Here is an 18,120-nt window from a genome sequence, read left to right on the forward strand (position 1 = left end):
AAGTGAATGGTAGCGGCGGACGTGAACGCGCCTCGCTTACAACAAGGCGGAACGCGACGCCGATCACCATATAAGGAAACAAGGGGACACGAATTTCTCTAAAGCAGATTTCACTACAAGAGACGCAGAGAGAATGAGCCAGCATCTATAGGCAGCGGGAGGGGAGGAAGGGTCAAGAACGTCACATCAAACAGGGATGGGCATACACCTACAGGTCTATTCATCCATGAATGGAGGATAAATAGATGGATCCTCATTCTGCCGTTATTCATAGTGCTTATTCTATTCCTATTAGGCTACAGTGGAGGACTCCATGTTCCTCCTCTGCACCACACTGGTCTCGTGACAGGTGGAGTCACCTGTGTACCTCAATAAACCATCACCACAGTAGGCTATTATTCATGGTTTACTCACGAGCTTTTGTTTATTCTTTACAAAACAGGATCTATCAAATCAAGTCTGCTGCACTCCTGCAAAAGACAATTTCAATAAGCAGTAAACACATTACTTCATGCATCAATTTTACTTTACTGGAATGAGTTGTGGAAAGCACAAAAAGGAGGGAGTGTGCAATATTAAATGCTTTGAAAAACATGTCAAAGTTTCCTTCCATGGAAAGGAACAGAAATGGAAAGTGCTAAATCAAAGTAAGACAATGGATGTAACATTTCTCAAAGATGCAATTGTCTTTCATAGTGATAACTCATAGTCAAGAGTTACGGATTTTGGACTGCTCACGCCTCACACTCTGCTCTTCGTATTATTTTTGGATAACATATGTGATAATGTTTGTAGGCTTGAATTGCAGACCAGAGGGTATTTGCACACACTTCAGGAAAAAAAAAATCAAGTAAATATTAAAGCTTTGATTAATCACCTCTTATAGCAGATCCAGGCCAAAGTTGGCTGGAGTAACATTTTATTCCATGTATTTTAGTCTTGATGGCACACAGTAAAAACCCAGAACATTTACAGTATAAGGATTTGACTGTGTGCCATCCGTTTGAATGTTGCACTAATCATTATTAGATTTTCATGTTCATAATTTCTGAGATTCAATTAATATTTCATAAAGTGCATATACCGGTATGTATGATTTTTCGCCCAAGCCATAGTCACAAATCAGTGCTTTTCATTCAGACAAGAACTGATCTTAAAACTGACGAGTTGCATCAGTTCTCTTTGGCAAGTGGCCCCTTGAGAATTCAGGTTTGGTATACCCTTTAATCTAAATGACAGATGTGAGCACACATACAGTACATTTAGAGTAGACCTATATACCCCATTGTGGGTTCAATAACATACTACTTATTCAATTACTACTGCTGCCCAGTAAAGTAGTACTCCTGAATCCTGATTAATGACATTGAACAGGGATGAAAACACCTCGTTCATATAAACTCAAAATTTGAAAGATCAAATAAAATAATTTACAAACATGTCACTATCCAAGCACTTACTGTTTTTCCTATCTTTGGGCTGACTGGTCACCAGTTTTCTTCTGATAGTACCGGTAGTTAATTCTTTGGAGTTTAAAGGTAACATGATAATTATCCTCGACAGAGTGTCCATCTATATGTAACAAGCAGCAAAGCATTTGAAATGCACAACACAGCCTCCTGTCCCGCCACACAACATGAAAACAGTTCTCCTTAAAACATGGATAACCGTTTTACCTGTTAACGTTTTGTTTCACTTGCTGGAAACACTGGTTCATAACAAACATATTGTAACATAAAGACAATGGAATGTATTTAAGGCCCCAGAGTGGTAATGATGTATCCACAATGGAAAGATGTATACATGTATATGCATTAGCGCTATCATTTTAGGAGTAAACCATTTAGAGATATGCTGCTAAAGCTTTATACAACTGGAATACAATACACCCCAACTCAACAGCGGTTGTTAAAAAGGATGAAGTTCTAAAAACATTTCTTGGTAAACATGAATGGTTTGTCATTAGAACAAAGTTCCAAAAACCAACATTACATTTCTTGGTAAACAACATTGGTTTGTCATTACACCAAAAGGGAAATGTATACAAGAATGGCAGTGTCAAATAACAGAAAGCGTTGGGAAGGACCAGGTCCAATCACCTTCTCATAAGCCTGGGCTCTGACAGGCAAAGGATTTTCGGCATATCAAAGGATGCTGATGATTTAGCATAATTTTCGTTTTACCATAGTCCTGTGTAGCGTTTTGGTATGTTTGTTCCAAGGGGTAGAATGATAAGGCTTTAGTGCTGAATGTGTGCTTGTGTCGTGTGCTGGTTGTGCATTGCATTGAGATTACGAGGGTTCAGAGGTCCTCTAACTGGATTTCTTCTGTTCAGCAGCGGCAGCTGGCCCTCTCGACTTGTTCAACACCACAGTGGCCTGAAAATCAGGAGAAAAGTAAATGTTCAGTCTGCTAAAAACACTCCATCGTGCAATGTTCCATGCCCTGACAAATTGCAGATGTAGTTCATATTCTTGCAGGAGGTTGTTGCATGGAGAGGTTCCATTTTTCTACTGGCATCTACTAGGGCTCAGTCCTTGGACCACAAACATTTTTCTCTACCGATTCCAGTATTGTTACAATTGTTTGTGGTCAGGAATGTTCTAGGCAGTGAGAAGCAGCAAATGTATGCAGTACACTCATACACACATTATCCATTTGTATTGGATAGGGATGACCAATAGATTCAATAGATTTCAAGAAAATCCTGCCGATTAAAATATCACTCCACTCCACCACCCTGATGGCACAATACTGACCGACCCCCCAAAGTCTGACTAGAATGTACATCTAATCTAGGCCTCACTGCACGCTAATGCATTAATTGAACCTTGACAGAATAACAAGCCCTTTCATTCAACTGCTTGCTCATAGCATCCACCATCCAGTCCTGACTACTGTAAGAGTATTACAGTTTTTAGTCCTAAAAGCAGGAAGGACAAGGATGTTCAGAATGTATTCATTAAACTTGTTTAGTATGTCCCTCTTCTGTACATGTCCAAGGTATGATCAAAAATCAGTGAGAATATAGGTAGAAGGATGCCGAGGTTGGAACTGCCAGGCAGGAAGCCTAGAGGAAGACCAAAGAGGAGATTTATGGATGTAGTGAAAGAGGACATGCAGTTAGTTGGTGTGAAAGGAGAAGACCATAAGGGCTTATTTACTACAGAGCTTCTTCTCTTAATTTAGTCCACAACATTGTCATAGGAAGAAACCCATGGCCTAGCATTGAGCAACTTCCAGGTTGGCCCATTGGGTTATGGACCCGGTTGGCCAACAAAATGACTTTTCTTGCCTTGTGCCTATTCAACTCCTTCCATAACCTAAATCAGTCGCGCCCTCTAGTGGCTCCAGCAGCAATAATCAGAACAAAATGCAGGTGCAGGGCTTCAACATTACAGAGATAATTGCACCATTCTCCGTTCCAACCATAATTTAGCCTATTCCACCCCAATGCATCACCACAGTAAAATCATGAGCACCTAGAGTCAATTTGATTCATTTCTACACTCTCAGGCTTGAACTTAGTCATGGTTTTGCTGCGTAAAACCATATATTCTGCCCAAATTACAGTAGCACCATCAATCTGCTTAGTCATAACTTCTTTCCATCGTAGATCCTAGTTTGGTAGAGCAACCCCCACCCTAGGCACTTGACAATTAGCCTGAGCCCTGAGCCTTATCTCCCAAAATGCAAAAACATATATTTTTTTCTAATCATTCAAACATTGGCGCTAGTAGCTCAGAACTACGGTATGGTTGTCAGACCAATTCCTAAAATGTAAATATAAGGAAAAAGCTGCTGCAAACCTGCACACTACCCTACTGCTACATGACTCCAGGCTCTGCTTCTCCTAGACAGCTTAAGAGATCAGATTTTGAAACCTTTCATTCCACATGAAAATCCACTCAGCAAACTGATCATCCGTTGTGTCCTTTCTCACCTGCTCCAGGACGACACCTGCCGCCTGGTCGATGGCTCCGCCCACTCCCCGGTAGCGGCCGGAGTAGCGGATGAAAGCCCACGTAAGCATTGCCACCATGGCCACGCCCATGACGCAGTCACATGCCAGCGCGAAGCTCGTCAGACCAATGAAGAGCAAGATGCCCGACAGCACGTACAGGAAGCACACGAGGACAAACAGCACAGCAGGGGTCCGGAATGCACTGAAGACGTTCTTTGACTTTATGTGCAGAAACAAGGAACAGATATTTCAATTAAACGCGTTCAAATTGATTAAATTAAATTGGTAATTGTGTGCATACAAGGGTTCTTTTCAGAATTTTAAGTAGTTCTACAAATAATTTAAGTTAAAAAAAATATGAACCTGTGATTTCTTACCTGATTGTGTTTCATGAAAGACAGCCACATCTCTCCAAGCTCCGTCTCCAGCTGAGTTTGGTAACGATCACAAAACTCCTGCCCCCCCATCTTCTTAGTGGATGAAAACAAATGGACAGCATCCCGGAAATTAAAGTTGTGTTTCTCCTCCAGAGAGTTGGGGGCTACATAGGGGAGATCTCCTCCACAACTCTGAAACAGACATGTTGGCACATTTCAATTCACAAAAACATTGTTAAACGAGCACAACGGTGCTGGCATTAAATAAAGATGTTTGTTTCTACAGTGTCTGTGAGTCTCTGTGTCCTCAATAAACCGCTCCGAACAAACGCAGATATTTTACAAACGGCTCATCTGATCAACTTCACACTTTGTGGGTATACCTGCTGAGGACCCGAGGAATTGCAGTGTTTTAATTGTTCGTTTGGTTTTGAATGGTACTATAACTGTGTTTAAATAAATAGCCTTTTTATACTGTAACTGGCAATTGTTTTTGAGTTGTGCAACCACTCCAAGGAACAGCAATGTCCGTGTCCGTGTGTTCACCTATGTGTTGGTTAATGAGCACCAGTATAATGAGTACCAGTAGGGGGCGCTGTTGTGCCGGAAACAGAGAGGGATAGCGCTGCACTGTTGCCTGCTAATGAGCTAAATTATAGTTTGTAACCAATTGGACCCTTATGGGTCTGTAACTCTGAGAGTGTACAAATGGAACCAAATGGACCATCAGAGTTAAATTAACATTGATTTTACAATATGAATTGGGGGTCCCAGAGATAGAAATGCCATTAAATGGGGGTCTGTAAACTAATGCATGTCAAACTGGTACTTGAAATTAAATGGGTTGAGAATCACTGTGTAAAAATCTTCTCTTATGGGGGTCGCTGGCATATATTTTATAATGGGCTGCTGATGTTATGCTCATTTGGAAAACAACATTCTACTTCAAAAGTTGTGGATAGCATATTAACAATAAGTTGAAGGGAAACTTCAACTTATTGCTTCGACTTATTGCATCAACGTATTGCTTCAACGTATTGCTTCAACGTATTGCTTCAACGTATTGCTTCAACGTATTGCTTCAACGTATTGCTTCAACGTATTGCTTCAACGTATTGCTTCAACTTATTGCTTCAACGTATTGCTTCAACTTATTGCTTCAACGTATTGCTTCAACGTATTGCTTCAACTTATTGCCGGCCTTGCCGCACACGCCTGCGCCGCAAGGCCGCGGCAGGCGTAAAGAGTGTCCCTTATTTCAAGATCTCAAAGGTGGCAATCCTAAGTTTATTCCAATAATCATAAACAGTATTCATAAACATACTGTACTTTCAACATTTCTTTCTATAGGATACGACTACTACGTATGGTTATCCCTGACCGTTGTTGGAAGTTCTTGTGATTGTTTTAAAACCACTGTTCTGAAAGCAGTGGAAGTGATGTTGTAATCTTGTAAGGGCTTTTATATACAACTAAAAAGGAAAATAATTTAAACCTAAATAAAAACAACAAATTAGTGTGTGCACGGCACGTGGCGTCACTGGCGTGACATTATATTTTGCAATATATTCGCAAAAATAGAAAAATCCATTGACTAGTTTGCTTAATTCCTACAATGCCCATAATGCTTCAGTCTTTAGTGTGCTTCAACTCCTTGTGAGGAGGGGGGAAGACTGCATGGAGGTGTGACTTTGTAGTGAGACCACATTTTCATGACATATCAACAACAAAAAAACAATTACACACATAAAAACCCCAGAAAACTGTTTCCTAAACATCATTAAAATGAGCTCTGGTTGCAAAAGGGGTGAAGTGGCCCTTTAAGTATAAAATAGGTCATTCATTTATGCTTGCCTTTAATGTATTTATGAATATGGACATGCAAGGTTTCTGGCAGACAGCAATGAATGGTAAATCTGGTGGTTATGGGCGGACCAGGAAGATACCATTAATCCACTGACTTCGAGGTTTAAATAAACACATACCACAATTGCACTCATGCACCCACCTTTTCCATGTTCTTGTAATACTGGTCTTTAGCTGCTGCCACTGCTGCTAGGTTATTGGCTTCTGCTGTTGCCTTGTGAGAGAGAGAGAGAGAGAGAGAGATCAAGTCCAACTGGGTAAATAAAAAAATATGTCAAAACATCTCATCAGACTCGATGAATGGTTGTGGCTTGTTCAAACTCACCAGCAGCATGGATTTTGGGTGTGGCAAATCTTCTCCTTGGTAAATCTTGATGTAGGCCTGTTTCCACAAGAACAGCAGTAGGCAGGGATGACTCAAGTTTAATTCATACTTAGTAGTACAACAGTGGTGCTTGCGGACAAGAACTGATCCGCTAATCCTTTAACAGGAAGCCTGAATATATTCTTCATTGTAAAATGGTGCCGTGCGGCAGAAATAGCTGATCTACAAGGTTGTAGAAAATATTTGTCTATAATGAAATGCAGGTTTAAAGTGGTTAGGCTACATTCTGAAATTTTCAGTAGCAGTCTTGTATGAAGAGGACATTACCTTAAAGTACTCCAACAGGCCCCTGCAGGTCACCGTGTCCCCGTTAATTTCTTTCTCTGCCAGTCTGTCTGGGTGCAGCAGGATGGGGATCAAGTTTTGGAGCCCCTCTTTAAACTCTGGGGCCACCTCTGAGACAGAGACAGACAGACAGACAGACAGACAGACACCTTAGCAAAATAAACACACAGAGGCAGATGACAATGGTGCCATCTAGAACTACAGTAGGTGTCCATTTTAGATATCCATCTAGTTAAGTAGCCGTATAAGTAGGTAGCATCTTTGTGAAATCTGGCTACCTAGTTAGGCACCTTGATTTGACATAATTTTGAGAAAAGACGTGAAGCCCACTAGGTAACCAGGACTAGGTAACCAGTAACCTCGCCTCACCAGGCTTTCCACCTCGGAGGAAAGCCTGGTCTCTGTTCCAAAAGTGCCGTGTGAACCGGTCTGGAACAGATGATATCGTTACGTCATGTTGTAGTATTGTTTTGTAGTCGACAGGCAGGAACAATCAAACGGAACTTCCTTTTCCCTCAAACCGGAAGAATAACAATAAAAGCTCACGTAGCCTGTAGCTTTTATTGAGAAAAATCGGTTTGAGGGAAAAGGAAGTTCCGGAAGATTGATGACTACAAAACAATACTACAACATGACGTAGCGATATCATCCGCTCCCGACCGGATCATAAACCCGAAATGAAATGGTGCCCAGGCTAGGTGATGCCACACGATCAAACTGGAAGCCTCACCTCTAAGCTGACCCTGGAAGCCAGGGCTGGTGGCAACCTTCAGTCCAGGATGGGGCAATAAGAAGCAGGAGATGGAAGTGAAACAGGAGTGAATGTGCTCCCTGACTGTCTGCAGCTCCTCGTGTTGGCTCTCCTTAACCTTTAGAAACAACAACGTACATCAGAATGCCCACAATCTATTTATACACCAAATGTATTCGACACAGTCTGTCCTTAAAGTTACGATCTGTGCCGTGTTCGGTGTAAAAGGCGTAATAAATAACAGCGTTATAGAACGGGAATACATTTTTGGGTAACAGAGTAACCTAACGAGTTAGTTTTGCAATTTAGTAGTTAGTTACGTTTTCCAAAAAAGTAATCTTGTTACTATAATGTGTCCCTATTCATTTTGTTGGCAAGATAAAATAAATCCTCCTTCCTTCTGTGTGATTTTGCTCCCAAAACATCCTGAAGCGACTCGTGCCAGTTCCCGTGTGCTCCCCCGTGCTCCGCCTCCCCGAGTGAGGTGGATAATCTGGCGACACTGCTCGGCGTTTGCATTGCGGGGACATATTCTGTCCATATATGTACAGGTATGTATATGGCAACTCGAACGGGGCTGAGTGGGCTCTACCGAACTTCGCAACGTTCGAAACGCAGCCTACTGATGTCTTTGAGACAACTTGTGAAATATTTTATTTTCATAGAGGCAGTTTCTGAGTCTGCACTGATTGCACTCAGATCGTGCCCAAGAGTGTTGTTGGATGTCGAGAGAGGCGTACCCTCGGTTTCTGTAGGCTATATCCGAAACGTTTGTCCTTTATTGTAAAGACATGAAGAAATAAAATAAGTTAACTCACTCTTGTCACTCTGAATGCGACCCATCACATCTTTAAATGTTATTGGTCCAAGAAGAAGTCAGTCACCCTAACCACACCAAAGGGTCACCATGCAACTCCTTGGGTCCAAATGGTTGCAAGGAGTTAACGCTAAAACCGTCTCGACCCTTTGGTGTGGTTTGGGTCATTGAATTCCATGCGTTGAATCACTAGGGTCAACGTGAGTCAAGACATATCACACCGCAGGGACAACGCTAAATCCGTCTTGACCCTTTGGTGTGGTTAGGGCTTAACAAATACATTTATGGTAAAAGTATGTTAAAAACCCATTCAGGACGGGAACCCCTTTTGGTGTTTTACCCCTTTAGGACGGGAACTCCTTTTCGGGTTCTTGTTGCTACGTACAGTATACAGTATTAGCAGCATAACCCCCCCCCCCCCCCCTCAAGAAAACTTAGTTTAGTATTTTTAAGGCCTTTTTAGAATTGGGCTAGTCCTGAATGGGATAATACAATGTCAATGAAATATAACAAGGATGGATAGGATCAGGACCGAGTACATCAGAGGGACAGCGCATATCAGATGTTTAGGAGATAAAGCCAGAGAGGCCAGACTGAGATGGTTTGGAGGACACATGCAGAGCGAGTGAGTACATCGGTAGAAGGATGTTGTGGTTGGTACTGCCAGGCCTAGAGGAAGACCAAAGAGAAGATGTATGGATGTAGTGAAAGAGGACACAGGTGTGAGAGAAGTGGAGGCAGAGGACAGGGTGAAATGGAGGCAGATGATTCGCTGTGGTGACCGCAGAGGCGCAGAAGGGAAAAGCCGAAAGGAAAACAATGATGTTAATACAATATAAAATCCACATCTCGGGTAGTTTGTGGTCTGGTCTCCCTACTCTTCCATTGTCAGATTTAGACCCTGGTGTTGGACCGCAAGGAGCACGCATGTTCGAGCGGTTCCCGCATGTTGGACTAATGCTCCGTGATCTTCATTTATGGAGATGGCCATATAATGTTGGCGTGATGTATCACGAGGCATGTCACGAGGCGTGACCATATATGGAGGTATTCATAGTAAATGCGACCTATGGTCGCAATCGTCATGTAAAATGTCATAATTGTGACGGCGCTAAGAAGGAGATAATGGACATGATAGCGCTAAGACATGATAAAAAAAAAACACAACCACAAAAACTTGCTTACCTGTAATCGCTTATCCAAGAAGTCATTACCTCCTTTAAATCCGTAGGTGTATTCATATGGAAAGCTCCAGTCTCGGATTAGGAACATCAGAGACTAACAGGAGAGGGGGGACATAAAGTGTCACAGAATAGTTTTGCTGCACAATACAAGACAGATGCATGATAGTGATGATACATTTGAACACTATAAATAAAAATCATTTATTGGTATGTATATTGGTATGTATATATAAACATTTCAATTATGTATCTCTAGCTACACAGCACCAATACAAGTCATCGCCACAATAGAACAATATTTGATCAAACATATCGTAATATGTCACCCAGGCCCAATCTGTATGATGCAATGCTGTACACTACACACATTATGTATTTAATTGTTACCGTATATTGCAAATATCCAGCACATATTGTACATATTCTGTACGAGTGTGTTAAATGAAATGTTTTTCCACTGATGATTCTCGTTCTACATGTTCCATGTAAATTGTACACACATAGTCAAGGCTTAGTTCGCACTGCAATGCAAACTTGAGTCCAATTGCCACATCAGCCGATAAGATTTATTTCACATATGGCAGTGGCCAATAATTTTGAATGTAATAAAAATCCACTGATCATTGTTGATTATGTTACTACTATATGTTCATAGAAAAAGTAGGTAGGGCTTGTTTCTTTACCATGGCACAAACAGGTGAATAAATAAAGTAGAAGATCATATTTCAATATTCAATATTGTGATTTAAAAAAAATCAGCTATCATATTTGCCCAGAACCTCCATATTGATGAATCCCTACCTGAAATGGTTTGAGGAAGATTTCATCCATGGCAAGACGCCCATACTCGGTAAACAGCTGTAAGAAATAAGAATGTACACAAATCATGTCATTAAGCAGCTAATAAAACAATAGTTAGCAGCTGCTACATTACACATAAAATGTAAACATTATAACCCCCCTAAACAAAAAACAACAATTCAGTAGAAAACAATTAATTATCACAAACTGTAGGCCTACTACATAGTGATATTTGTCAGGTGAAAGAAGCGCTGGTTTCTTTATTTAGTAACGAACACAATCATAACATTGGGTGTCTCTAAAGATTTCCATTACCTGCTTCCCGTTACCCGTTTCCTGGTAATGTGATCCGAGTAACCAATACATGACAGCAGCGTGTGTGGCAGCCAATCAGGACTAGGTCCTCAGTATGACTCATGTATGACTAGGTCTTCTACATTGCATGAGCTTTCACTAGTCAGGATAAGTCACACTCTCACACGGTACTGTTTATTTGAAACAATAATGGCAACAACCTGATGAAGAACTCAGTGGCATGAAACATTATTATTGCTTCAAATAAACAATAATGGGTGAGAAAGTGTCTGGGTTCCCAGCTTCTTATTTTTGACGCATGTTCAACCAAACCAAACTATTTAATATAAATATAAATAGTCCTTGACCCAGCCCCCGTAAGCTCTTTTCTAGTCGTCCCATTGAACCTGTACAAACCTGTAGCTGCTGCAGATCGTCCTCCTGAATGTTCTGTGAGAGATTATAGATCTACAAGAAATACAAAGGAATATATATTAATTAAACACAATCACACAACAGGGTTACGTTTCATTGTGCAATAAGGAATTCCTTTCCTATATGCCACTGAGGAACTGAAATTCCTTAAATCAATCAACACTAGGGCGGCAACGATTATTTTCATGACTCATTCATCTAAAACATTTTTCAAATATTTACTTAATCTATGCAAATAATTTAGACCATACAATGATGGTCAAATAAGATGATACAGCATTACGTTACGTAAATGTTCATCACCATTTATCTGAACGCACCAACCCAAAAATATATTTTCTATAACTTTATATGTGGGGAAAAAAAGCATTTACATTTTGTTGAAGTTGTAAATAGCATACAGTGAGATACAGACAAGCCATGTTCAAGACAGCTGGCCCCTTCCCTGTGTCGTGAAAACTAATGTTTTTGTCTACCGGGGAAACATTAAATATTAAGCCGTGTCAAGATGAGCAATTTGCACTTCATTACTGTACCTTATTACGCTGTCATTTCACAGGTTTGGTCTAAATTAATCACACTGATTATTCGGTTAATCAAAAAATATTATCGACGAGATTAGCCAATTATCTGCAGCTATAATCCTTAGCTGCAGCCTTCAAAGCCATGTTAAGAACCACTAAAGCCGGATTTGTACTTAGTTGCACGGCTGTATCGCTCACCAAAAACAGCCAATCAAAAAGCTCACACCGCTTGTAGATCTGCTATTTTCGGTGCGCGAGACCAACGTAGAACCAAGTGTATCAAGCCCTTAACAGCAGCAGAGGAAGAGCACCCACCAGCATGGAGCTGGTCATGGTGCTGAGGGCAAAGATGGTGGCACAGTCCTTCACAGTGGACTGGTTGTCGAACGCTCCCTGAGTGTCCATCAGCACAACTGCCACCTGGAAGGAACACGTGAGAACACATGGGGCCGCAATCAACTTTCACAATGCTTTACTTACGCTTTCAGTTTCCATTTCAAGCTATTCTTGGCATGTCATAATAGGCAAACAAACATTATAGCTGAAAATAGCTGATCTACAAGCTTGCGACGTGCTGTGGGCTTGCCGATTGGCTATTTTCACTATTGACTTATAATGAAGTAACGGTATATAGGGTTTAAGTGGTCAACGTAAAGTTTTACAAAATTGTTTTACAGTTTTGAAAGAATAGAAATATATAACAATACAATATAATAATAATTAAAAAAAATGTTTTATTAACTCAGACTATGGCATGTGAAAACCAAAGAGAACATCTTCTAGGCTGCCTGTAGTATTGCTCATTTGTAACTTTACTTCTAAAGATGTTTATGTTGAGTTTGGTGTGACTTTTGCTACAATGAGACAGACAGACAGTTGGTAGGAAGTGAGTAAGCAAAAGGTTTCGTCACTGTGGTTAACCCATTTCGGCATGACCTCAAAATTTAAATAAATTCTTCTAAATCCTCTAGTTTTCTGAAATAAATATTTTCACGATTAAAAAAAAATAGCAGACCTACAAGCTCGTAGATCTGCTATTTTTCAATAGCTAAATTATAACATAATGTTTAAAACACCAAAATGGGTTAACAACATAAGCCTCAAGATATTTTATACAGAGAACCCACAATAATGGCAAGAGGATTCAACATTAATGTCAGCTCTGTCAGTTTTCAAATGGTGTTTATGCACTTTTAATGTGGTTCAAAATTGTTGAAGTTAAAGAATGTGTGCGCACTGTGAATAAACTGAATATCATACCGGTAAGCCCGTTTGCTATGGTGCTTACTGTCGTATTTTATCCAAAATTCAATGCAGAAATTCCATTGGAAATTTGCAGTAGAAAACCATAACAGAGGTAATATCCAGGCTGGCTTTCAAAAACTGTCATTCAAATTAAACAGCTTGTTTGAGGGTTTGATAGCATAGCAGCCAGCAGAGGGTGTGTGCGTGTGTGTGTGTGTACCTCTGTTCCGTCACCCTTTGCTACAAGGAAAACCTTGCTCCACAGCTGGATACCTGTGGTCTCCGGTTCTGAACCGCCCCTCCACTTAAACCCTGTCAGGATCTCATCATCTACACCCAACCAGTTGTCATCATCCTGACCAAACACAAAGTACAGTTAGAAGACTGTACACACTTTCAACCTGGAATCCATAAATGCATGATGTTATTATATGGGGGTGCATACTTAGTTTAGACTAGTCATTGTTTAGACATGGGTTAAGGTTAGGTTTAGGTGTGCTGCCCCGTGGGAGGTTAGGTTTAGGGTGAGGGTTTGAGATAGGTTGTAGTTGTAGGACTAATGACTGGTCTAACCAATGACTAGTCTAAACCAAAAACTGTCTTAACTAAGTAACTATCAAGTTCATGCAGCACCTTATGAGCTTCATAAATAGACATTTGTAACAATGCCTTAATAAAAATGACACATTTTACAAAATAGCAACAATTTCTGCCAACACCAACATGGTACTATGTTTTAGCATTTAGAGCAACTACTGTATGTAATCTGAATGTAATTAATTTGAAGTGTCATAAGCGTTAATCTATTTTGCGTCTATTTTGCGTCCGTGCATAGGCATGGTAACGCCCCGCCTGCCTCCGATTGGCCTACCGACACTGCCCATCTTGACTGTCCTCCAAGGTGGATATAGCTATGCTGGATAGTCTGATGCGAGGTTACTCCGTGGTGGGAAATAATACAAGTAGTACGGTATTTTGCCGTTTTTGCCGTTTGCTTTGATGGAATAATTGATTGAACATGTACGCCATAATATGATTTGGGAGTGTTCTAAATAAAGTGTTTGTGTTGACTATTGTGTAATTTATTTGTATGTGTGAACTTGAAACATTATTGTACTGGAAAAGGTCTCTTTTTCCCTTCGTCTTTATCATTTTTAGTATAATAGTATTAGATTAATACACGATAATCAACATTAACACTGTATTTAGAACACACGCAAATCAAATCATAGTACAAGGTACGTGTTCAATCAATTATTCAATCAAAGCAAACTATATTAGTTTGCCTCCTCTAGCGCGCGCCAAGCTGTCATCCTCTTGTATTGAGTGATGCACCGAATATTCGTCCGCTGAAAATATTCGGCAGAAAATGGCTAAAAATGCATTTTCTGCCTATTCGGTTTCGGCCCGAATAGGCAGAAAATATATCACTGAATAGTGTATGCAATTAATGCATTCAAAAGAGCTGAATAAATGTGTTATGGACCCATACTAGTGATAATTATTTAAGTAAAGTTTTGCCATAACCATTTAGTTTGTCATAAATCAGGTAGCTTTAAGGTACGGCTATGACAGCAATGGTAGTAAAAAAGATATATAATATTAATCATATTCGGATATTCGGCCAACTGTTTACTATATTCGGTATTCGGCCAAGAATTTCCCTTTCGGTCACCACGGCGTAACCTCGTGTCTCGGAGGACAGTCAAGACGGGCAGTGTCGGTAGGCCAATCAGAGGCAGGCGGGGCGTTACCATGTCTATGCTCGGACGCAAAATAGATTCACGCGTGTCATAACATCAAAGTTTGGGGAGGGAAATGGAGGCCAAGATATGGTGTGGAAAAAGTGTTAGTTGAGAGCGGGAGAGAGAGGGGAGGTGTGGACGATCATCACATTACAACTCACCTTCCTGTACATGTAGCGTAGCATGAAATCAAGCAAGAAGCTCTTTCCCTTGCGGAAGGCTCCAGCTACTGACAGGACCACCACAGGCTTGTCTCGCACCTCAGGGGCCAACAGAACCCGACCCAAAGCCTCTGTATCCAGAGTGAAGGAATGATCCTCCTTGCTCACCGAAACAATTTGGACTGGATGTGGGTCACCCTCCATGACTAAAGTTACAGTTCCCTGCAGAGATGATAAATTAAGCATGTGAAAGGTTAACGTAAAGGCCAGACCACAGCTTATAGAATGTTGCAGTCCCGCCCCCCTTCAGATCGACGACAGGCCCAGGAAATAATTCCCCAGGCATTTTTCCCATAGACATTTCAAAAAGTATTTACGGTATATAAAGACTTTTAAAGCCTCTAACAAAGCCGACTCGGATCATGACAAATCATAACCAACTAACTGGGTCAAACAAACAGAGAAGAAAAACAACCTGCCCGTTTCTTCGGTCTTCGGCCCAAAAACTTGTGTTTGTTGTCATGATTTGTCACAATCCGAGGCTTACAGATCTATAAATAAATTGAAATTGAAATGTCTATGGAGAAAATTTATGGGGAATTATTTCCTGGGTCTGCCGTCGTCATGAAAGGGGGCGGGATGACCTTTGACTATGAATGAATCACCTTAACACATGCATGAAGCCGATAGATAGCTTTGACTATGAGTGCTCATGAACAGAAATCAGAGACAATGTTTAGCTCTGTGTGAGGCTGACTTTAGGTTGCTCCGATGGGCCCTCAGCCTCTGGGTACAGCATGCTCTCAACCACACAGATTCCTTTTAGCTTTTTGAATGGACGTCATTGTTGCTGTCTGGGAAGCTAACCCTGCCCATGGTGAGTGAGATAGGGAGTGGCGTGTGCGTGCGTGCGTGTGTGACGGGAAAGGAGGGGTAGGTCCATAATAGGCCTAACCTACACCAAAAGCACTACCCTCCTAAAAACCACAACAAAAGCATCAGTTAGTGTCCTGCAGTAAGGTGTGTCAGAACACCAGGTCATAAGAGGCATGCATGGCATGCCACTTATGACCTGGTGTTGTTCTAACACACCTTTACTGCAGGAGACAACTCTGTACTTAAGTCAGAGAGTACAAATTATCTTTCTCATTGTATGAAATAGCAGCAGCCAGCAGACTATACTTTACTTATGAGCCAACCATGCAGAACAACTTTTAAGATACACATGCCTGCTGCTTGCATGCTATGAATTGCATGCTTAAAAAATCAACAGGTCAAATACCTAAATACCAAATGGACCCATGGGCCTTGGCCCATGGGACGCAACAAGTACAGTCTTAGCTTAGTTGCTTGATTAACGTTATGTAACGTTTTAAAACCAAGAAAATAAGTAGTAGTAGGCAGTAGACTCTTTCGGGAGGCTTGTTTACCTTTTCTGTATTTGGGACTTCGGTCGACGTCCCAAATACAGAAAAGGTAAACAAGGCTCCCGAAAGGGGCAATAATGACAATGTAGCAGCCCCCATATAGATCATGGATGGAATCTCTCCCTAGTCACTGACAATGTTCTCTACGAGAATAATCTCGTAGAGAATCTAGCGAGAGTTTAAATCTTAAAATAGATGCAGTGGGCGCGATTGTTAACGTTAATTTATAAAGATTGCGTCTATATTGAAGGTTACTTCACGTGCATTGAACCAAAAGCTAACACGTTAGCCAAACATAATGTAACAATCAAACAGGATTGACAATCTCCTTCATCCCGAATAGCCAAACATAATGTATCAATCAAACAGTATTTACAATCTTCATCCCGGCACCGGTCCCCAGATCGGGGTTGTGGTTTAAAACATATGTTATTACTTATTTATTTTAAACACGTGTTGTCAATATTACCTGTGGTGTATCCTAACACAGATTATTGCAACAGGAGTGCACACAAGTCCGACAAAATCCTGCTGCTGTGGCTGCTGGCATGAAAACAAATATGAAAAGTTTTTTCCACATTTTTTTAAACGCTTCCGCTTTCTGCACATTAGGTGGCGTATGGGAATTGCAGTTTTAGAGTCAGTCACCCCCGGTTATTTTGATCGTTGTCTGAACTACATTTTCCAAAGTAGATATTGGAGCTGTAGGGTTGGGGCACTGTCTAGTGGCAGCGTCTAGTGTTGGGCTACGAATACGGAACTTCCAAGAGAAACCACGACTGAGCGGATTATCTTACGTTTTGTCTAGAATAGATGTACGTAGGCCTTAAGTATATAAGACGTAGGCCCACGATGTGCAGATCTGAGGGCGAGAAATCGACGTTTTGCCTCGCAAAGTGTAGGGTCAGCTGCACGGCACGCAGAACAAAATGCACTGCACACAACCCTCGACCACAGACGTATGATGATTTGCACATTTGGTTTGTAGGCTACGCCCTCTAGTGACTGTGGTGACAAATACAAGTGCATATTAGTGCAAAAGCAAACGTGAAAATGTGCCAAAACGAACGTTTTTATTCAAGAAAAGTGAAAAGTTTCTCTGACAAAAGTGTTCAGACATAAATCCCTTCTACTCTTAATTGGATCGAGGTGGCATGGCAGTGACTTCATCATTACATTATCTCTCAAATTTGAATTAAAAGGATGCTGCAAGCAACTTGTGATGCTGTGCGGGCCTGCAGCATGGTCTTTCAGCAGTCTTTTCAGCTATCTGTTAAAATCGGATAAGGTACAGATTCAGAACATGACATAGACTAAAAAAACAATACATTTTGTGAAGGTAGTGTAAGTGATATTTTCGGTTAAAACAAATGTTTTTGTGAAAAGGTTAATGCTCTATATTCACAGTGACATTCAGGTAATAATCATTGATATAGTGAGAGGGTCTCCCCATCACTCCATATTTTAAATGGAGGGAGGGGGGGGGGGGGGGTGTCAATTTAATCCAGTCAGGAGAGAGCATCAATTTAAATGTGTCTGCTCTCATCTTTGTATTCATCACTTAGCCTACTATGACTTGGAAGGGAGACTGGCCAAACACTGTAACAATCATTGCTATCAGAAGAGCCATTTAACACTTGTTTTCACAAAAGGAAATCACTTACTACACCTTTAACAAACCCTCACTGTGAAATATATAAACACTCAGTTCAAAGAAGTCAAAGAACATAGGCCTACTTGTTTTTTTGTTTGTTTTTCTTTCTTATGTAACCTATGATGTAATATCACATTTTCAGATATGCCCCTGAGTTGAGCTGCAGGGAAGGCTACACAAGAAAGAAATGATAATAAAAAACAAT

The 18,120-nt window shown here is 40.8% G+C and overlaps 1 protein-coding gene across 2 annotated transcripts; it reads right to left on the reverse strand.

The window, feature by feature from the left end:
* Nucleotides 1–916: 916 nt before the first annotated feature.
* LOC308322976 (atlastin-3-like) lies at nt 917–17,191 on the reverse strand. Of its 2 annotated transcripts, XM_080774512.1 has the most exons (15): nt 17,012–17,132; nt 16,731–16,979; nt 14,835–15,056; nt 13,149–13,283; nt 11,999–12,103; nt 11,142–11,192; nt 10,431–10,487; nt 9,631–9,723; nt 7,608–7,746; nt 6,860–6,987; nt 6,533–6,589; nt 6,350–6,421; nt 4,342–4,533; nt 3,944–4,183; nt 917–2,378 (listed from the first exon to the last, which is right to left on the reverse strand). In XM_080774512.1, exons 3-15 carry the CDS (start codon nt 15,036–15,038, stop codon nt 2,313–2,315), a joined length of 1,539 nt encoding a protein of 512 aa, XP_080630638.1. In that variant the 5' UTR covers nt 15,039–15,056; nt 16,731–16,979; nt 17,012–17,132; the 3' UTR covers nt 917–2,312. The 2 variants fall into 2 exon arrangements, with proteins under 2 accessions (XP_080630638.1, XP_080630639.1); XM_080774513.1 differs by lacking the exon at nt 16,731–16,979 and having other exon boundaries at nt 17,059–17,191.
* Nucleotides 17,192–18,120: the final 929 nt, after the last annotated feature.

The sequence above is a fragment of the Protomyctophum bolini genome (genome assembly GCF_963924005.1).
Source record: "Protomyctophum bolini genome assembly, chromosome: 10".
Lineage (NCBI taxonomy): Eukaryota > Metazoa > Chordata > Actinopteri > Myctophiformes > Myctophidae > Protomyctophum > Protomyctophum bolini.